At 36.5% G+C, this 21,430-nt stretch overlaps 1 protein-coding gene, 1 long non-coding RNA gene and 1 pseudogene across 2 annotated transcripts; all 3 read right to left on the minus strand.

The window, feature by feature from the left end:
• LOC18771196 lies at nucleotides 1,966-7,193 on the minus strand (annotated as a pseudogene).
• On the minus strand, nucleotides 7,296-8,953 carry LOC109950140. Its single transcript, XR_002272439.1, has 4 exons — nucleotides 8,741-8,953; nucleotides 8,154-8,647; nucleotides 7,747-7,877; nucleotides 7,296-7,511 (listed from the first exon to the last, which is right to left on the minus strand). It is a non-coding gene; the product is annotated as an uncharacterized LOC109950140 (long non-coding RNA).
• Nucleotides 16,716-20,854, minus strand: LOC18769722 (serine/threonine-protein kinase/endoribonuclease IRE1a). The gene is made up of 7 exons (XM_020568452.1): nucleotides 20,321-20,854; nucleotides 19,969-20,182; nucleotides 18,289-19,625; nucleotides 17,950-18,122; nucleotides 17,519-17,765; nucleotides 17,124-17,427; nucleotides 16,716-17,015 (listed from the first exon to the last, which is right to left on the minus strand). The coding sequence occupies exons 1-7, from the start codon at nucleotides 20,611-20,613 to the stop codon at nucleotides 16,863-16,865; spliced, it is 2,721 nt and encodes a 906-aa protein (XP_020424041.1). The 5' UTR covers nucleotides 20,614-20,854; the 3' UTR covers nucleotides 16,716-16,862.

Consider the following 21,430-nt stretch of genomic DNA (forward strand, 5'->3'; position numbering starts at 1 on the left):
AAAAAAAGGAACCTGCAGCGACTAGGCTCCACGTGTCCCAGAAGAGTATAGCCGCACGGCTAGACTATTTTTCAAAAGGAAAAATATAGTACCGCCGCACGGCTATACTATGTAAATATAGTATTTAATAAATAAATAAAAGAAAGCTTTAGCTTGTACTTTATGGATATGAATTTGCTAGTTTAAACATATCCAAAGTAGATATTAATAGGCCACTATACAATATTTTAATATAATTTTTATAACTTACATTATTCTTATTCAATAATATGTGAGAATTATTTGTATAATACGTGAACTTTGTGTGTCTTAATGAAAATTTTGTAAAAAGTATGTGTATTAAGCATTAAAAATACGTACAAACATGTACAATACGACTATTGTACGTTTGCTTTTTTTAAAAAAGAGACGCGTATAGAACACGAATGTATTATTGGAAACTACGTACGTACGTACGTACACACACACACATATATATTACGACTAATTAAAGTAATTAAAAAAGGATAAGATATTACTTAATTACATATATTAAATGGAGGAAGTTGGCCAAAAGAAAAAGTAAAGAAACTAATTTTATATTTTTAAAATTTATACTGTTGAAAAAAAAAAAAACAACATGAACACTTCTCCCGACGACATTTCGTCGGCAAAGATCTATGCCGACAAAATTTGCCGGATTAGATTTTCCCCGACGAAAATATCTTTGCCGACGAAATTTCGTCTCGAGAGGTCTTTTTTTGAAAAATAAATATAAACTTAGGATGTTTAGGTTAATTAATTTTTAAAAATTTTATTTTTAGTAACTATATAATGGGCATTGGAGATTTAATGAGTTGAATTAGAAATTATATTTTAATTATTATTTATTTAATGACTGATTATGATTAAATATTTTAATTAACATCATGAATTATATTACTTAATGAATAGTAATTCAATTTCTCTTTTTAAATATTCACTAAGTTAATTACTAATCAAAGTAATTAAAAAAGTGAAATACATACTATGCTACTTAAAGGGTGTAGCCTACCTTTTCATGAAAATTTTATTTTTTATTTTTTTAAAAACAAAAAAAAAATTTAAAAACTGAGTATAGCCGTGCGGCTATACTATGACAGGCGCCACGTGTCTACTTAAAAAGAATATATATTAAAACGCACAGGGTATAGCCGTGCGGCTGTACCGTTTTAAAAAAAAGGAGCCTCCAGCGATTAGGCGCCACGTGTCCCTAAAAAGTCTAGCCGCCCGGCTAGACTATTTTTCAAAAAGAAAAATATAGTACAGCTGCACGGCTATACTATGTAAATATAGTATTTAATAAATAAATAAAAGAAAGAAGGACCCTCCACGTTGCATTAGCTTGTACTTTATAAATATTAATTTGCTAGTTTAAACATATCCAAAGTAAATATTAATCGGCCACTATACAATATTTTAATATAATTTTTATAACGGCTATACTCATTTTCCCACTTTTTTTTCTCAAAAATAGTGTAGCCGTTCGGCTTTACTCATTCGACACGTGGCACCCAGGCCTTGGCCGCTTCCCTTTACATAAATATATATATTATAGCCGGACGGCTATACTTTCTAAAATGAAAATTAAATCTGGGATTTTTTTTGTCAAAAAAAAAAATTAGAAAAGATAATATTAGTTTCTTAACTTTTGTTTTTTGGCCTACCTCCTTAATTTAATATATGTAATTAAGTAATATGTTAGTCATTTTTAATTACTTTAATTAGTGATTACGTTTTAAACAACAAATTGAATAATTAAATTAAATTAATTAACTAATCGGATTGAATAATTAAATTAAATTAATTAACTAATCGGGTTTAATTTAAATCACAGAGCCCAAGAGCCCCAAAGCCCAATGCTAACCTTTTTATTAATTTAAATATATATATATATATATATATTAACCATTGAACACATAATTCTCACATGTTATTGAATAAAAATGATATATACTTAAAAAAAAAATCACCTTAGTTGCTTTTAAAAATAGTATAGAAAGCGCTGGACGGGTCTGTGTACATGCATATATAGTATAGCCGCCCGGCTGTACTAGATTCTTTTTTGAATTTTTTAAGAAATAGTATAGCCGCCGGCTATACTCATTTTCCCACTTTTTTTTTTCATAAATAGTGTAGCCGTTCGGCTTTACTCATTCGACACGTGGCACCCAGGCCTTGGCCCCTTCTCAAAAATATTTTAGTACGTACTACTACCCAACTGAGGGACGTTGCATAGCGATTGAATTCTGAGACATCATCTCAATGGAATTTCCTATTTCAGTGTGATTGCCGCTCTGCTTTGTTGGAGCCAGTTCGGTTGCCAAACACTCCTTTAGTTAAACCAATACCTGGCTCATGGATGGCCTGTTGATGGGGTGTTTAGATACACATGCCATTGCTAATTCCACAGCTTTCCAGACAGAGCTAACATTGAAACTTCTCTCTAACCTTGGATCAACAATGCTGTAAATGTCTCCTTTTGGAAGCAACAAACCAACCCGTTTACTTATGTGAATTCTCTCATGTGTGTTTATAAAAGCAGGTCGTCGACCCGCGATAATCTCCAACAGTACAACCCCAAAGCTGTAAACGTCACTTTTCTCATTTAGCCTGTTTGACATATTGTACCTTCAAGCAACCATGCAACTCATCAAGTCATATCTTCTGCAAAAATTTGGCTAAAATGTCCATGTACATATGGTTTCTTTCTTCATTCATGTCCTTGCTTTATCTTTAATTTGCTTCAGTGACATTACTAATATTTTGAATATTAAGGATGATGGGTATATAAAACAATAGTACTAGAGGGCACCAGTACCAAATTATAATATTAGTTAGAATTTAAAATGCGTTGGGATTAGATTTGATATGTCATTACCCAGACTGAAAACAAAAAACTTACTCGGGCGCAAGGTACCCGGGAGTGCCAGCAACACCTGTCAATATGAGTCCCATCCTCTACAGGGAAATTTCTGGATAGGCCAAAATCAGATAGTGCATCTGTGATAGGATGTGCATCTGTGACAGCTCCTAAGATTTCATCACAAGTTTAATGTGCATATATTTATGAAGAATGTTATTATTATTTTAAGAAATGCACTTGGATATCTGATGTCAAGTCGTAATTCTTCATTTTTAAGGCCATAAGAGAAAGAAAAAAGGGAACTTTGACAGATATTTGGAAGTCTTACCAGGTTGTCTTGTCCGTTTAATGCCCCAACAGAGAGCTGCTACAGATAATAAGAGGATGGAGATTCCAGCGACTGACGCAACTACCGGAATAACAAAATTGCGCTTCTTTTTGCAAGAAACATTTCCGGATAGATTTGGATTTGCACACAAACTGACATAAAAATGGTTGATAGCAACAATAGTTAGATTTTGATCTGTTATACCAAAGAATATAAATTCCTCTGTAGCATATGTTATAATTCTCAAAACTAGTTTGTAGGGAAACACCTCATCGTTTAATATTGTCATTAAAAACGAAATAGGAAAACAGAAATAGAAAACTAGTATCTGTGTGGATCAAACTTCTAACACAGTGTTGTGGTGAGTTGGAGTTAAGTACAAAATTTGAAGGTTATATGGGCTTCACATAGCAGACCTTAGTGATAGAAAACCATTCTTCCTTCTTTCAATCAGTCCTACTGGAACTGAGCCTGTGAGCTTGTTTTTCTCCAAGTTTCTGCAAAGGTAAATTAATCACAAATCTTTCACCATACTTTGTTCGTAACAAAAGATTCATAGTTTTTTCCTCCCCAGATACAGGTAACCAAATGACTTACATGACATTTAAGTCTGGCAATTGAGACAAAAAGTCAGGAATTGGTCCTGTCAAGTTGTTGTTTGATAAATCCCTGAAATGAACAGCTCAACTTATTTAAATCAAATTCTGATAATGTGCTGTCTGCCTTCTGGTAACTTATTCACAGGAAGACATATATACTCACAATGTCTGAATCACTGTAAGGTTGGATATAGAAGGAGCTATCTCCCCTGTTAATCCGCTCGAGGACAAGTCCCTACAGATTGCATGTTCCATAAATTTAAATTTACTACACATAAGTGGAATGGGAATGAAAATTTCGGTAACTTCTTTTGAAGGCATACTTACAAGGATATAATTCTTGGGAACTCATTTTGAGGATAGCTACACTTTACACCTTCCCACAAGTAAGCTTGAGGGGCACATGGATCTCCTTGCCAGTTCTTTTTAATCTGGATTGGTTTGCTCGTGGCTTTTCAACTTCTGCGAAGTGCATGTATACATAGTATGATGCCTTGTCATCAGCAGGCAGCCAGAAGAAAACCAAGGAAGCATTCGCACGTCTTGGCGTTGCGGCAGTATGCATCACAATAGGAGGTGGTTGGTAATCATTGCTAAATCCAGAGTCAATGGTCTGTGATGTACTTAATTGTGTCCAATCATCACGGTCATAGGCATACCAGAAGCGATCTTGAACATCGAATGGATACCTAAATAGATTTCGATATTTCATCAGTCTCATTAGCAATTAGAAGTTGACCAGGTATATGTTCATCATCTAACTCCTAGGAGATTAGGCACTCACCTGTATCCTTCAAAATCAGTTGGTACTTGACCAGTATCAAATCGCATCTCAAGCGCCAACGACCCCACTTGTGTTGGATAAGATGCATTAAGTAAAGGCCTGAGTTCTATTGCTGATATAAATGGAACGCCGGAGCCTGTGTTCACAAGACAGACATGTTTGTAGCTTCGCAGTGGGACATGTATAAGCTCTTTTGTGCTGCTGCTATGGAGGCATTCTCAAAACGTATTGACTCCCATAAGTTAGCTCCAAGATGGAGTTCAAACTCAGGTGCTTTTTCTTGGCCATCATAATTCCCATAAACAAAACTTGCTCTGATCAAATATTTGATGCCACTTGTGACGTTTATGTTGTAGCAGTTCCTGGTTCCTTCAGGGAAGCTCCTTAGAGACCAGTAGGGTTGTTGATAGCTCTAAACTCATTCAACACGGATTTACTTTCACCGGTGTCTATGAAGCTTGCATCTGAAATGTAGCGAATTTTTGTTGTCGTTTCTGCAGGCCACAATCTATGCTAATGAATTCTGAGATAGACACACACATACAAAAAGACAGAGAAGCTTTCATTAGCTATGTATATGTTATAGATAACATTATTTCCTTCAAAATATTCCTACCTGATTGATCATCCTGGGCATGAACTAGGAGCAGAAGACTAAGACCAAGGTGCAGTGTGAAGAGAAATTGTTTGACTGTACGCGACATCATTAAACTTGGAGAAGCAAGACACAGATTTAAGCAAGACATAAATGTTGGTCCTTTCTTAACCACATTTAGCTTGTAACTGTCAGATAAAGTTCTCTTTACATTCTCTCTGTCTGATTTTTCTTAAAAAGAAAATTAAGCACTATTTAAATCAGCTCGTTCAAACCCTTCCTTCTGTGGAAAAACATGTCACATTCTTGGCTTCTTCCCTCCAGTTGTCCTCCTAACCATGGAAATTCTTAAAAAGTCAAATGTATATTTTCATATTAATACACGCCTCTCTCACCAACTTTAATTTAATAGAGCATATCTATCACATTAAGTTTAATACAATTAGTGATTACATATTAATATTAATACTAATACAACAAATAGCACATTAATTAAGTTTAACAAAAGGATCATTAACTTAAGAGTAATGCTATTTGGACACACAATATTGACCACCTTAACTGACCACCTTATGTGGCAACTAATGTGTCATGCCATGTCAATTAATGAATGTTGCCATGAGGCCACTCACTAGGAATGCTAGGGTTTTTTAATTGACATGGCGACATTCATTAATTGACATAACATAACACATCAGTTGCCACATAAGGTGGTCAGTTAAGGCGGTCAATGTTGTGTGTCTAAATAGCATTACTCTTAACTTAATGCCAATGGCATATGCATATTTTAAAAAGAATTGATCTAAAAAGAAAATGGAGGAAACGAATACATCCCAACTCCCATTATTTGATCTAGCCAAGCAATAGTTCAACTACCTAACCGAGGGATTTAGCATAGATATCGAACAATGGGAGTTTGTTAACTCAGTTTCATGGCTCTGCTTTGTTCCAGCAATCTCTGTTGCCAAACTCTCCTTTAGTTCCACCACCACTTGACTCATGGTTGGCCTTTTTATAGCATTTGGAGATACACATGCCATTGCTATCTCCACAGCCTTCCATACAGCGTTCGTGTTCAAGTGTCTCTCCAACCTCGGATCAACGATGCCGTAAATGTCTCCTTCTGCAAGCATGGAGCTCACCCACCGACTGATGTGAATTCTTTCATGTTCCCTTGATGAGTAAACAGGTCGACAGGAGATAATCTCCAACAGCACAACCCCGAAGCTATAAATTAAACATCACTTTTCTCGTTCAACCTGTTTGATAGGTTGTACCTTCAAGTACAAGTTACAACCATTTGCAAATCAAACATCACATTTTTTAGTTTCTAATATTTGATTTGAATGCTCCAATTAAGGGATGGATAAACTAAAAACAAAAACAAAACAAAAAATTACTTACTCAGGGTCAAGGTAGCCGGGAGTGCTAGCAACGACAGTCGATACATGAGTGTCATCATTAGAGGGGAAAGTTCTGGATAGTCCAAAATCAGATAGCTTGGCTTGGAAATTTTCATTCAGCAAAATATTTGTTAATTTTACATCCCTGTGGATTATTGGTGGCTAACAGCCATAGTGCAGATACTCCAATCCTGCATTTCAAGTTGAGATACCACATCCCAAATATTGAATTAAAAGAAAAGAAAAGAAATTAATAGGAGATGCTAGCTAACAAAAATATTGTTACAAATCTTTTAGTTTCAGACCTTGTGCAGCGTCTATTGCTATTTGAAGTCTGTCTTTCCAAGTCAAGATATTTGAGCTGCTACCTGCATCCATAACAAATAAAGAGCCCAAGTTTAGAAGTACTATGAGAAATAGTGAAATTTTGCTACTGAACATGTAATTCTGTAATTCAAGTGCAGGCAAACCTGAAAAAAGATGTACACGCAAATTTCCACTGGACATGTACTCGTAGACTAGCCCTACCCCAGTCTTATCATTGCAATATCCAACCAGGCAAGCTTGTCAAATTTTTGTGATGAACTCTCACAAGAAGATGGACCTGTAATCGAACAGACAAGAACATCTTAGTTTCTAACAAATGATTTGAGCTCAAACCCAATAATATTGTATTAGTTTATTTAGACAAACATGCCTCCGCAAGAAATTGTTGAAATCCTTGAACTGAGGATGGCGAAAGCATCTTGATAGCTAGTTGAGTATCGTCGATGTAGCCATGATAAACATTTCCAAATCCACCTTTTCCAAGAATCCGCTTGAAGTTGTTCGTGATCTTAATGATCTCAGAGTATGTAAACTGTCGTTTTGTTGACTCCACTGATGTCCCAATGGTGTCTTTTGCTTCTGCAACAACTCCTAATACCATATAGAGCCATAATGAAGAAGCTTATACATTAGCATTTTAGGATGTAAACTTTCATCCTATGTATAAAACTATATAGCCATAAATTTATGGAAGTCAACCATGTCTTTTCCTTTTGAAACCCCACCAAGCAGCTGCTACACATAATAAGAAGACTGAAATTCCAACGATTGACCCTATATAACAAGATGCATCCGTAGCATTTTAAGAATAGTAGAAAGAACTCACCTATAAATTGAATAAATCGACGACTTATAAACTAGCCAGTCAATAGACGGGTGAAAATGTCATCCATTGATGAGTAGAATCCCGGACTATCAAAAAGAAGACTTCGTGTTCCACACAGTATCATTATAGGCCTGATACAAGGACCTATATTAGATCTTTAAGCACAAGGTCTGAATCAAACTGACAAAGCTAAAGATGCCAAATTGAAACTTCAAACCCCCATAATCTTGTTCCTTATGTGGGATAACATAAAAAAGAAATAAGAAAATCGATAAGCTAATTATAATTTCTTAGCCAATCTTGATAAAGAATAAGAAAGTTACAATAGAGAAGAGATACAACAAACATACAGAAAAAGTAGAGGTAATTTGCAATAATGCACAATCGTAAAGTTGAAAAGTACTCACTGCGAGAGGCATTTCAGATATTTCATTTTCAATATAGACATCACCCATTAATTCTTCGAATCCTGAATTATGCAACAAAACTATTAAGGTGATACTATTAGACAACTTAAAACGACGAAACGTTGACACAATCAGTATATAACAATAAGAACCCAGATGAGTAAATCAATCATATGATGAGAAAAACACAGCAAATCAACCCCACTCTTTCAACACACTGAACTTAAGTAACTCATCATCAAAACAAAACGTAATAAAGATATCAGATAGCAACTTAAAATCGAAGGAGGACAATCTGTCTGTGTCTCAGCAGAAGCAAAGCCAATTTTATTTATAGAGGGAAGAAGAGAAGGAACAAAAATCTGCAGACCCCATTTCCAAGGAAGTTTAAACTTGCTAAAGATGAGCTGCCTTAATTTTGAATCCCATCAATAAACATTGAAGAAAATGAAGTGAAAGAATAGACTAAAAAGAAAGTGGCTGCAGAAGTGTGCCTGCAATGACATAATATTGCTGGGGTCAAAAGGTGGTGCATCTGATATTCTTGCTCGATATATCGGCTTCAACGAAGAAAATGGCACACGTACCTGGAAAAAATGCGACAGGCCCACCCTGGCACCCAGACCCTAAACCCTAACGAACCAGACCAGCCCTGGCACCCAGACCTACCCAGCGCCGCCTAGCGCCGCCCAGACCCGCCTAGCGCAGCCCAGACCCGCCTAGCGCCGCCCTGACCCGCCCAGGCTGCGTAGGCTGATTTTTTAAACCTCTCCTGACGACTATTCGTCAGCACAAGTATATCCCGGCCAAATTTGTTCGATTAGATCTCTCCCCACGAAAGTTCTTCGGCAGAGATAGGTTTCGTCGGGAGAGGTCTAATCCTGCAAATTTCGCCGGCAAAGAACTGTGCCGACGCAATTTCGTCGGCAGAGGTTTTTTTTGCTTTTTTGTATAAAAAAAATTAAAAATTTGAATTTTAAACATATAAAATTCGTTTCCTCACTCTTTTTTTCTTTTTTTTGCCAATTTCTTTAATTTAATATATGTAATTAAGTAATATTTTAGCCTTTTTTAATTACTTTCATTAATAATTATGTTTTAATTATTATTTCTCTAGTGAATATTTAAATGTTTTACTCATTTCATAAATTAATTAATAAATAGTAATTAATTATTTTAAATTATTTTGTGAACTTTCAAAAAAAATCTTATACAAAATTAGTTTGGGTAAATCCAAGTCTTGAACCAAAAATCCTACCTTCCGAACTTGTACCGAAACCTTTCTTGAGCGTTGAACCCTAACCATAAGCCTACTAAGGAGTATATGTTTTCTCATCTTTTCCAATGTGAGACTCAAGTTCATGTATTTCAATCAATGTATTGCTTGAGTTCCCATGCATTGTGCTCAACAGATGCCTTCATCCAAGAAAACATATGAAAAGGGAAGACAAATTTCACAAAACTCAGTCAGCAATGATCACAGAGTAATGACTCATTACCTCACTGTGAATTTTTGCAATATGGCAAGCTAGACCCATCTTCGAAAAGAATTTCTTTGTTCCAACAAAGTATAAGGGGCCGTGATTGCTAACAACTATAGGCGCCACAACGCTAAATGTGGGTTGAATAGGGGAGAAGAACAAAGTCCAAAGGGAAAAATAATTTTCTTTACCCGGAATAAGCATATAGACAAATGAGCAAAGCAATGTGTGCTCCCCATTCCTAAAGTATATAGCATGACATACCAGCAATAGGAATATACAAGAATAGACTAGACAGATATGATAACAAAATTGAACACAGTTCCTTAACAGGTCCAACCATCTAGTGCAGTGGAGCTATTATATTAGCTTGGTACCTAATTCCTACAAAATTTTCAATAATACACACAAAATTCATGTATTATTCACAAAAGACTCACATATTATTGAATAAAAATAAAATATATTTAAATACTAATTATTCACTAAGATGGGCTATGCAAACCTTATTTATGGTCTTATACTTTATAACGTGCTTGATCATACTTATATAACGTGCTTGATCATTCTAACACTGAGAACATCCTGTATAACTTTTTTTTCTGCTCGTGTTAAATTGAGATACACGAGTCAGGATTATTTATCTGTAAATTTTTAGGTTCATATATTTTATGTTTTGTTCTGTTTTCTTTTCTTTGTGCGTCATGCATGCTGTGGGAGCAAATTTCCCCACGAGAATATTCGCCCAAGATTCCTTCATCTTCTCCGCCTCTCTTTCTCCCTGCAAAACAGATCGGAGTAAAAGGACCACACCCGGGGGGTGTTGGCCAAAGGCTCTCCGATGCCTAAGTTAGGTAGGGTAATTCAAGGAAAATCGGGTGGCCGGAGCCGTGTGTGGTGGTCGAAGCCTTGTGTGAGAGAGAGAAAGAGAGGAGGTGGCTAGGGTTTTTGAGAAATAATTTATGCAGAGTTTTAGTAGGAATTTAGGCGTACCTCAACCATTGTGTGTGGCTATGCTTTTATAGTAGTCTCGGAGGCTAGGGTTTCAGAGGAATAATTCCGTAGATGGAAAGGAATTATTCCTCCCCGATTTGGAATTGATTTGATTAATTAGGGATTTGATTCATTAGGGTAAATCAAATCCCTAATTGGGGTAGGTATCAAATCAATTCCTAACTTAAATAGGTAACTCCTCATTTAATTGGAAATTGGGGTAGGATTAAAAAAAATGAAAAAATAGAAAAAATATTTTCAGAAATTTAACTTGCTCACCAGTACCACCAGCCTTTTGTGCTCATTGCTTGGGCTAATCACCTATAGTAGCAGTCTTACCACCATCATCCTCGTCTCCCCCATCACATTTCTACAATCACGTAGGCAATTTATAAATGTGTGATTAGTACCAACACCTTGTCAAACTATTGAAGCTTCTCTTGCATGAAGTTCAAGGACAGAAACAGAAAGACTATATTGGTTAAAGGCCTGAGGCAAGCAACACCTAAGTGACAAAGTAAACCACAATTCTAGAGAAATGCATTTTAGAAAAGCATTCTCCACTTACGGATAAATGAAATGATTTCAATGTGAATCGTCAAATGCAACCAGGGAATCAGTTTCCTTTCCTACGAAAGTTGAACTATAAACTATCTGAATACTACATTGATCCGTTTTGGCTTGGCTACTTGTGATAAGTTACTTCTGTTAGTTACTAGTTCATTGCTTATAGCCTTAAAGGCACAGTGACATGCATAGATATAGACTTGCACATTCATACCTGGGAATCAGAGCCCGACGATACAAGCACATTAAGAACATGAGAAAAGGCAAGGCCTGTTATGCTTTTTTGATTGTAAGCATCCCATATTCCAGAAATCATCACAAACTGACAAATTTAAGTTCAGTGAACAGAGACCTCATCAACCCTAACGTTGTAAATTTGGATGGAAGAAATATTGGTGGGTAGATTGAAAAATCTGATTCTTTTTTTTTTCTTTCCTAATTTTCAATAGGTGTGTGCCAAGTAGATGGTGGAGTAAGCATTTTGAAGGATGGTACAGAAGCACCATTGTCTTTTTAGATTGTCTTATGCATGGCACTTCAAAAGTTTCATAGACGATGCGTATTCCGTATCTTATCTTAAATTAATCAACCAGTACGCTAGATATGTCGAATGAGAGAGATGTTCAGAGGAAACAACCTACCTTAAATGTCATCATATTGAAAAGGGATATTTTCCCCCCTGAAGCAGACATAACATATGAGTCCTTCTTTGAAAGTGCAAAGCATCGAACAGCATCTTCGGGTTTGTATCGCTTATATCATTGGTCATCCATATTCAACTTGCAGGTTGCCACAATTGTGGTACAGTACTATCTGTGGCCTACAAGAAACAAACATTTTAGTAAATGGCAAGCTTAAGGATACATAAGAAGTTACAAAATGCAACCATCTCCGTTAGGAAATCTAATACCTTACTCGTGTTTCGTTCGTTTCTTTGCCATTTCCAGAGCTTGTGTACAGCATTAGATGATCATGCCAATACAAGGTTTTTCTACAACATTGCTCTTTATCCATCTACAAGGTGTAGCATGTGTGGGAACCTAATTAAATCAAAACCCTGGGTCCAATAATTCCTTCTATTTGGGGATTATTTGACCTAATTGGGAATTATTCAATTTAATTGGGGATTACCCAATTAAATAGAATATTACCTAATCGGGTCGAGAATTAAGATGTTTCCGGGGCTGAACTTGAGTCACACAACAGCACACAGCACACAGCACACAATTAAGGGACATAAGTCGGGCTGTGACCTCAAATGTCTTGCCAGATGCATAGGGGCTTTCCAACGCAGCAACACAAATCTGAGCAACCTCCTCTCTTGATGTCTTACCCTGCATATATATAAATACTATAAATCATAACATTCAGATATTATTACTATTATAAGGGAAAGAAAGAGCAATACATGTCATCACAGGCATACAACAAAGAGAGAATAGTGATCTGCTATTTGATTATATACCGTTATATTGTCTCCTTGGTCAAAAATGAGATTTGCTCCGGCAGGCTCCTCAGTTAATGCACAAGGCCTCACAATTGTACATGGTATTTCACTTTCCCGTATTAAATCCTCCCCCTGCTCCAAAACTTATCAATGTACAAAATCGAAAGAGCTAAATCTGACCCAGAAAAAGAAAAAGAACAGAAAAGAGCTAAGAAGTTCTATTTTGATACACTGATTATATATAAAAATATCAAACAGCTTGCACTGAATTAGTATGAAACCTTCAACTTGAATGTCGGGATAAAATCCAATTCCTTGTTTAAACGAACAGCAGGAGGCTGTTTACTTAGATCAAGTCCGGACCTGTCAGGTCGGGTAATTCCTGCAGAACCTACGTGTACGAACCTACACGGAACACAAGCAAAGAGATTCTTTAAAGACTAAAACAGAAAGTGCACCTAGCAGATCAATTATGTTTAGTCATAAGAAGATAATCCAACAAAATGAAAGGAATGTGAAACCTGGGAGTAATAGGACTCTTTTAGACATTCTCGTATGCTTGATAATGGGAGCTTAAATGCCATCAAATTCAAACTTGCTAAACATGAGCTGCTATAATTTTGAATCCCATCAATAAACATAGAAGAAAATGAAGTGAAAGAATAAACTCAAAGATAGTGGCTGCAGAACTGTGCCTGCAATGACGCAATATTGCTGGGTTCAAAAGGTGGTGCATCTGATACAGTTCTTGCTCGAAATATCGGCTTCAACGAAGAAAATGGCACACGTACCTAGAAAAAATACGACAGACCCACCCTGGCACCTAGACCCGCCTAGCGCCGCCTAGCACCGCCTAGACTCACCTAGCGCCGCCTAGACCCGCCTAGCGCAGCCCAGACCCGCCTAGCGCCTCCTAGACCCGCCTAGCGCCGGCCAGACCCTCCTTGCTCCGGCCAGACCCGCCTAGCTCCGCTAGCTCCGCCTAGACCCGCCTAGCTTCCTAGGATAGGGTCATTAAGGTTTGATCTATGGCTTAACTAATTCTAAAGTGATTGTGCAGGTTCAAGTTCAATGTCAGTTATCATTTTCCAATATTCTGCAGGTGTGGGATGCGGTCACTGGACTGCTAACTTGGGTATAGCCGCGCGGCTGTACCTTTGAAAAATTCTGTAGCACCGCCGGACGGCTACACTTCTACGAAAATTCTATTTATGAATTATAGCCGTGACGGCTATACTGCTGGAAATGTTTATTTATACAGTATAGCCGTGCGGCTGTACCTTTGAAAAATTCTATAGCACCGCCGGACGGCTATACTTCTACGAAAATTCTATTTATGAATTATAGCCGTGCGGCTATACGTCTGGAAATTTTTATTTATATAGTATAGCCGCACGGCTATACCATTTTTTTTTCTTTTATAAATAGTATAGCCACTCGTGGGCTGTTGACCTCGTAACTCTTGGGGCAAATACACTATTTGCTTCTCTTCATATGCTGGATGTAGTTCATTTTGATTGCAACACCACGAGGCATTGGACCAAAGATCTTCATATCAGGGTCTTTGTCCTTCCAGTGCTCTATCAGAATTGGATGTAAATAGACATGCACATTTCCAGCATAAAAGGCAAGAATCTGCCTCTGAGAAGGGGGTTTGCCTCCAAGATCTCTAAGAGGATTTCTCGCAGAATGAACGTATGTTTCCCAAAGAGACACATCCCTTCCTATTTTAAAGCCGCCAGTTACATCATCATTGCAGAGGGCTTTGATGCAACGTTCCATATGGTGCCTTGTTTCATATGGAGCCTATAAAAGCCAACCTTTCATATTAAGAATACATGCACAAAGAAAGAGACACACACACACATGTAGGAAATTGCAGTCATTATGGGCTCAAACAAACACACATTTATGGACAGACTATATGGTGTTCCACTTTTGAAAATGGTCCTCTGGTCGGTTTAAACAACCTCCTAGATTTGGTATTCACATGGGCCAATATGATAAGATTCATTTGAAAGTGAAAGCTTAGGTCATGAATCTCAAAACCATTTTGGAATCTCATTCTACTCTCTTTGTATCTTATCAAAATAACAAAGAAGACATTAGTCACCCAAGCAAAATCAAGGACAAGGAAAGATGCCCGGAGAGCATACCCAGTCATGGCAAGCAACAAGAAAATGATCTGCTCCACCAATTCTGTTCCAGTAAGGATACTTTGCTGCAATTTTTTCAGAATATTCCTTCAAAAATTGGCGTAGGTTTGTACGGTTGTGAGAGTTACGTACATATAGAGTGTACTCTAGCATCCGTGAACTAAATGGCATATAAAACAGATGCGCCTTTCGTGGATCCTTCACAACACAGCCTGCATCAGTTTCAAGAACCATCCCTCGGAAGCATATAACCACTTGAGTATTGGTTGATGGAAGATGGGCTTGATGGAAGAATTTTTTTTTAAAAAATTATTGACCTAAAGATACTAAGTTTATATTTATGTTTTGAAAAAACCTCTCCCGACGAAATTTCGTCGGGGAAAACCTAATCCGGCAAATTTTGTCGGCATAGACCTCTGCCGACGAAATTTCGTCGGGAGAGGTTTTCTTCAAAACATAAATATAAACTTAGTATCTTTGGGTCTTCTTTTCAGTTATTGAATAATACCTTAGCCTAATTTAATTACTTTCATTAGTAATTATGTTCTAACTATTATTTCTCTAGTGAATACTAATTATTCACTAAGTAAACAATAATTAAAACATAAGTAATTAAAAAAGAGAAATTCAGATTATGGTATTTATATAGTATAGCCGGGCGGCTGTACTTTTAAAATATTCCATTTTTGGAATACTAAAATATTTGGGTACCAAAACCAAATTTCTAGGATTTTTATTAGAATATTTAATACTAATTATTCACTAAAGAAATAATAATTAAAACATAATTACTAATGAAAGTATTTAAATAAGGCTAAGATATTATTTCATTAATAAAAAAAAAGTAGAAAATTTTAAGCTGTTGTACTCTATAAATAGAATATTCTAGCAGTATAGCCGAATGGCTATATTCTATAAATAGAATATTTTAAAAGTATAGCTGCGCGGCTATACCCTTTAAATTAGCATAATCTTGATTTCCCTTTTTTAATTACTTTATTTAGTAGTTATTTTTTAATTATTATTTAAATATTTGATTAAATAAAATTAGTTACCATCGATTAAGTAATACAATTTATGAAGTTAATTAAAATATTCAATTATTCACTGAAGAAATAAATAATTAAAAAATAATTACAGGTGATAGTAATTAAATAAGGTTAAAATATTATTTAGTTACTAAAAAGAAATTTTAGAATAAAGATACTAAACTTATATATGTGTGTTAAACCTCTCCCGATGAATATTCGTCAGCACATGTCTATTCCGGGGAAATTTGCTGGATTAGATCTCTCCCGACAACATTTCGTCAGCAAAGGTGAATTTCTTGTTGCATCAAAGATTTAAGTCAGCATATATCACTTTAAAGTCATATGACAAATCATAGATTTTAAAAATTTAAGGTCACATTTCTCTTAAAAAAAATTTTAAGGTGACAAATTGAAACTTAGTTATAAGTTCATATGACATTTCTACAAAAATCCCTTATAAAAAATATATAAATAAATAAATAAATAAAATTATTCAGACTTGTCAAGTCATGCTAAGCGAGCTCAGCGTCTTGCATTTGGGCCAGGTCAGCCCCAAGCTGCGGGCATTGAGCAGGTTCATAGCAATTTTCAATTTACGGTGTGAGAGTTTTGGAAATTGAATCAATTTTATGCAGATTGCAACACAACAGTTTTTAGGTTTATGTGGGTTTTAGGTTTGAGGGCATTTATGTCTACTTAGGTGAATTTTCTGCTACATTTGAAAGTTTAAAAACTAATCTTTATGAAAATAGAAGTCAAATTTTGGCTATTTTTTATAAAAACTCGAATTATTAGGCCTAAATAATTATAATTACTTCATTCATTAAGAGACTCCAATGGGGTCAAACGTAAACCAAACAGTCTTTGTCAAACAAAACAAAAAATTATGGAGTCAAGGAAGCCAGATAAAGACTGATTTATTATAACAGGAATTCTATACATTGTTATTATTTACAGCTACATTACACATATAAACCATTGAGGCCCAAAAAAATCACCTACGGCAGTGAATTTTCACCATACATCATAAGCAATTAGAGGCCCTCTGCATTGCTTTTGAAATACTTCTCAAAGCATTCCTCTCCTCTACAATGTGTGCACACAACTTTGTATACTTCAATCAGAAGTCTCGGAAACCGACTTGCAAAGTAGGAATCAAATCCTTCGGGAACTGGTCCGACAAGTTTCTGATATAGCCACCCAAAAAGAAGAGAGTTAATTTCACTCATTCATGCATGTTGAAAGCTTAAGCAAGTTTCATGTATTTTGTTAGTCAGAGAGGAAAAGGAAAAAACCTGAATTTGGGTTGGAAGTTCTCTATAGTGATTCGATTTGTTTCGAATGACTCGCAATAAGTCTCGAACACTGTCAAACTTATAACGCCTGTAATGGCCAATGTTAGTCAGAAATGCAGGTTCCATCTTTTCATCCCATTTCCCACCCAAAGCCATGGGTGCAATACTTTCTAGGGCTTTCAAAAGACCAGAGTTAGCCTCTCTATCTTCAAGTTCTACCCTGTCACTAGTGTCACGAAGAAATGAAAGTCTCATCTCTGAGCTCCAGAAAAGAGGATGATGCAGCACCTCCAATGCCTTTGGCCTGACCACAAATTAAGAATGTTTCTGTAACCAAAAGAGTTAAGAAACTATTCCTAGTTTCCTATTCATTAAGAAAAAACTAAAATCCTTACCTCAACTCTGGGTCACGGTTTAACAAACGAGATATAAGATCCACAGCTTCAGGAATATACTCCACCAAGAAGAGATCAACTTTGTTCTTCACAATATTTATGTCACGTTCAAGGTGATCCCCAAATGGATGTCTACCACCAGTGATGCAAAAGAATATTACACAACCTAAACTAAACAAATCCACTGCACGTGTTTGCCGCCCATGAAGAAGCTGTTCAGGCGCTTGCCAACCAGAACTGCCAGAGCCTGCAATCCAGTGATCAAATATTGTCCATAATTAATGAACAGTTATAACTTATAATTCAGCTTTTGAAGATTAACATATAATAGTTTTGATGACAATATCAACATGATGGATGCCATTAACTCTGCATGTTATATATAAAAGGTAGGGTACTTAAAGTTTGTAAGACAAGTAAAGAGTACTTTCCAGTAGCATGATGACCCAAAGAAGACATGTCCCCAATAAGGCGCTTGCTAATGCCCATATCAGAAAGCTTTGCACACAAGGATCTTTCCTTAATCAACAAAACATTTTGAGGCTTTAAGTCGCGATGAATGATTCCCAATTCATGCAAATGCACAAGCCCAGAAACCACATCCCTGTGTCACAGATAAAAACAGAAGATCAAATACATAAATCAAATCTGATAACAAAGCATCTAAGATAACAGTAACCATTGTCATCTGTTGAAAACCACATATACACCAAGAGATGGTTATTATCCCTTGGTAAAGATCATACAAATTAATGGAACTTTTAACCAACCTCAGCAATCTCAATAATAGAGGTGACAGGAAGCCATCTGTTTTCCACAAATTAACATCTGACATAATATTCTTCACTGACTCCAAGTGAACTTCATTTCCATTCAGAACTCGTTTTGCATCTTCCTCTCCAACTACTGGATTTTTAGAGGAATCTGAGCAAATTTGTATCAAATCATCCAAGTTGCAAATACAACGCTCCAGAGCGATATAAACAAAATCTTGATCATATTCGACTCCATACCATCGTACTATGTTTGGATGTCGGTCAGACGCAATAAGATTCTGAATTTCTTTAAAAGCCACATCATGATGAGCTAATACAAGGCGTTTTACAGCAACAGGTCGACCTTCATAAACTCCCTCTAGGACAATCGTACCGTTGCTACCCTTAGAAATTTCTTTATTTGATATAAGTAGTTTACCAATCCTGCGACCATTAGTACCACCATCAAAAAGTTTATTAAGGAACGATCGTGTCTTGTTATCACTTTCAGTGTGTGTTAAAGCTTCTTCATCTTGAGATGATATAATGCCACTAATCTTTTCTGATTTACGACTCTTCTTCTTCTTGGAAGGTGCCGTTTTTGAATCAGAATTGTTGCGTTGATCATGCAACCAAACTTTCCCTTTAACCACAGAAGCACAGTGGTACACAACAAAGCCCATAAGCATGACAAACAAAAAAGTGAGAGTCAATGCTGTTGATCCATCAAAAAATTTCTTGTCAACCTCAGGCTTTGAAGGAACCATCAGACTTGAAGCAGGCTTTTGAACCATGGTGTCTGTCTCTTGATCCTTTAATTTTCTTCCAGGTCCAACTAATTCTAACAGCGTATGATTTATCTGGGGGAAGATAAGTTTTTTTGATTGACATGATAATGGTGGTGCAATGTCACTGCCAGTTTCAGAACCAAGCACATTTTTTGAATTCAAAGGGGCACCACCAAGTGGCTTCTCATTATCAGGACAAAGTAAAGCAGCCCAAATTTCACCAACTGTCATATTCCATGAGACCTGGTCTGAATACGGAACAAACGACTGCAAGGAATAATCTATCCTGGAGATAAGTAGTCGCTGCTGAGCAGCATTTCGGTTTATCGAGCTAGGCTTGACCAACTCCTTATTATATCTAATATTATTATTGGGCAAAACTCTCTGCTTTTCATTACTCTTCAAATTGGATGGAGAATTGGGTAGAGCGTATGGGCGAATCAGCTCCCCTGTCAAAAGATCAACCTCAAAGACAGTGTTCTTCTTAGACCCAACTGTAATTGATCCATCATCCTCTGAGTGAGGTGTACTACCGACATATTCATCAATAGTGTACGGAAGTTTCTGCAAATACATGTAAATCAATGATCAATGTATAAAAAGCAACGATGCTCCGTGTATATCAAGACCTATTCAAGCACCCTTATTTCTCACAGATTGCATGGACTCCATCTATCTACGCAGTGAAATTTTGAATTGCATTACCAAAAGGTACCAACTTTACCATCCCCTAACTAAAACAAACTGAAATGAACAGATTCCTAGGATAATTCTCAAAACTATACAATCAATACACAAATACCACTAGATTTGGAACGAAACCAACACACCATCATCAAGCACACACCGATTTAATTATAAGCAAAAAATGGAACAACAAATAGACAAAAACATTTTTATGACAAACCTCTCGACCAAAGTGCCCTCTGTGCAGATACAAGTTCCAGTCATCACCACAATCGATGAAGTAGCGACTATTTTTTGAACCAGAAGTACTGTCTTGAGCCTGATAAGAGGTGTAAAGTGGCGGCCCTGAAGCAAGCGACCATAGTACTCTCATCGAATTACTCTCCACCAAATGTATTCTCCCATCCAGTGTAGCAACTAATGCAGTCGGCTCACTGTTCCAATTCAAATTGACCCAAAAACAGCAACAACAAAAGTGAAATTCAAATCAAAATCAAAATTAATGCAATTTAAGATTTTAATTGACTACCAATTTATCAAAATTAAAAAAATAAAAATAAAACGAAACTGACGGTGTATGGGAATGAAGTCTTCGGCTGGGAGAGCGAGAGAAGACTTCGAGCTGATTCTGATGGGAACCCAGAGGCTGCAACGCCCTGCTCTCCCAGTTCAAGACCTCGCCGTTCGGTTTCTGATGCAAAACCAGAAGCTGCAACGCCTTGCACTCTGAGTTCAAAACGTTATAATCACCCAGAATCTGCAACTCCCTGCTTTCCGAGCTCGAAACGTCGCCGTTTGAGCTGACAAAGCCGGCGATGAGCAATATGAGTAGGAGGACTGCCCAAATAGAACTCTGGTGCTTCATCTGTTAGATTCAATCGAAAAGAAAGAGAAAACGATGATGTGGTCGAAAACGAGCTGAGGGGTTTTGGGATGGGGGAGAAGAGAAGAGAAGAGAAGACAGCGCCGGAGATTCGAAGCTTCTTACGACCCTCCACACTTCGGATCTCCGACTCCGTAAGACTCTGTTGCCTGTCTGGTTGTTTTTTCTCGCCAGCGGTTTTTCTTTCCTTTTTCTGCCCAAAAAATAAATTAAAAAAAAGGAATTTATTTGACTTCTTCATGAATACGTAAGTTTTCATAAGAATTTTTGTCAACCTTGGTATCTGATAAAATTAAAATTCGTTTCGTCTTATATTTGGGCCAGGCCGACGGGTCTCTCAGCCCCGAGCTGCGGGCCTTGAGCGGGTTCATGGTGACTCAAGACTCAAGACTCACTCAAGGTTGGAAATTTGTCATAAATAAAGACTTAGACTTAAAATAAAAAAGGCGGTAAATTTCTAACAAAATTTTGTGAATAAATACTTAAAATTATAAATAAATAAATAAATCTTTGGAATTCTAGTCTTTATGATGCATTGGAAAGCTTCGTGATTAATATGAGCTAATTGACAAAAAAAAAAAAAAAAATAGAGCTAGACTTTTATGCGCGTAATTTTTAGTTTATTATATTCTAACTTTTCTTATTAAGAGGAGCGATAATATATTAAACACACACACTACACGGATACTAGAACTCGAACTCAGGATCTTACCTAGAAGAGCAATTGCTTCGAATCACTACACTAGTGAATCTTTTGCTAATTTACCGTATTTAAATTCACACAACGCAAATATTTACG

The sequence above is a fragment of the Prunus persica genome, chromosome G7, assembly GCF_000346465.2.
Source record: "Prunus persica cultivar Lovell chromosome G7, Prunus_persica_NCBIv2, whole genome shotgun sequence".
Lineage (NCBI taxonomy): Eukaryota > Viridiplantae > Streptophyta > Magnoliopsida > Rosales > Rosaceae > Prunus > Prunus persica.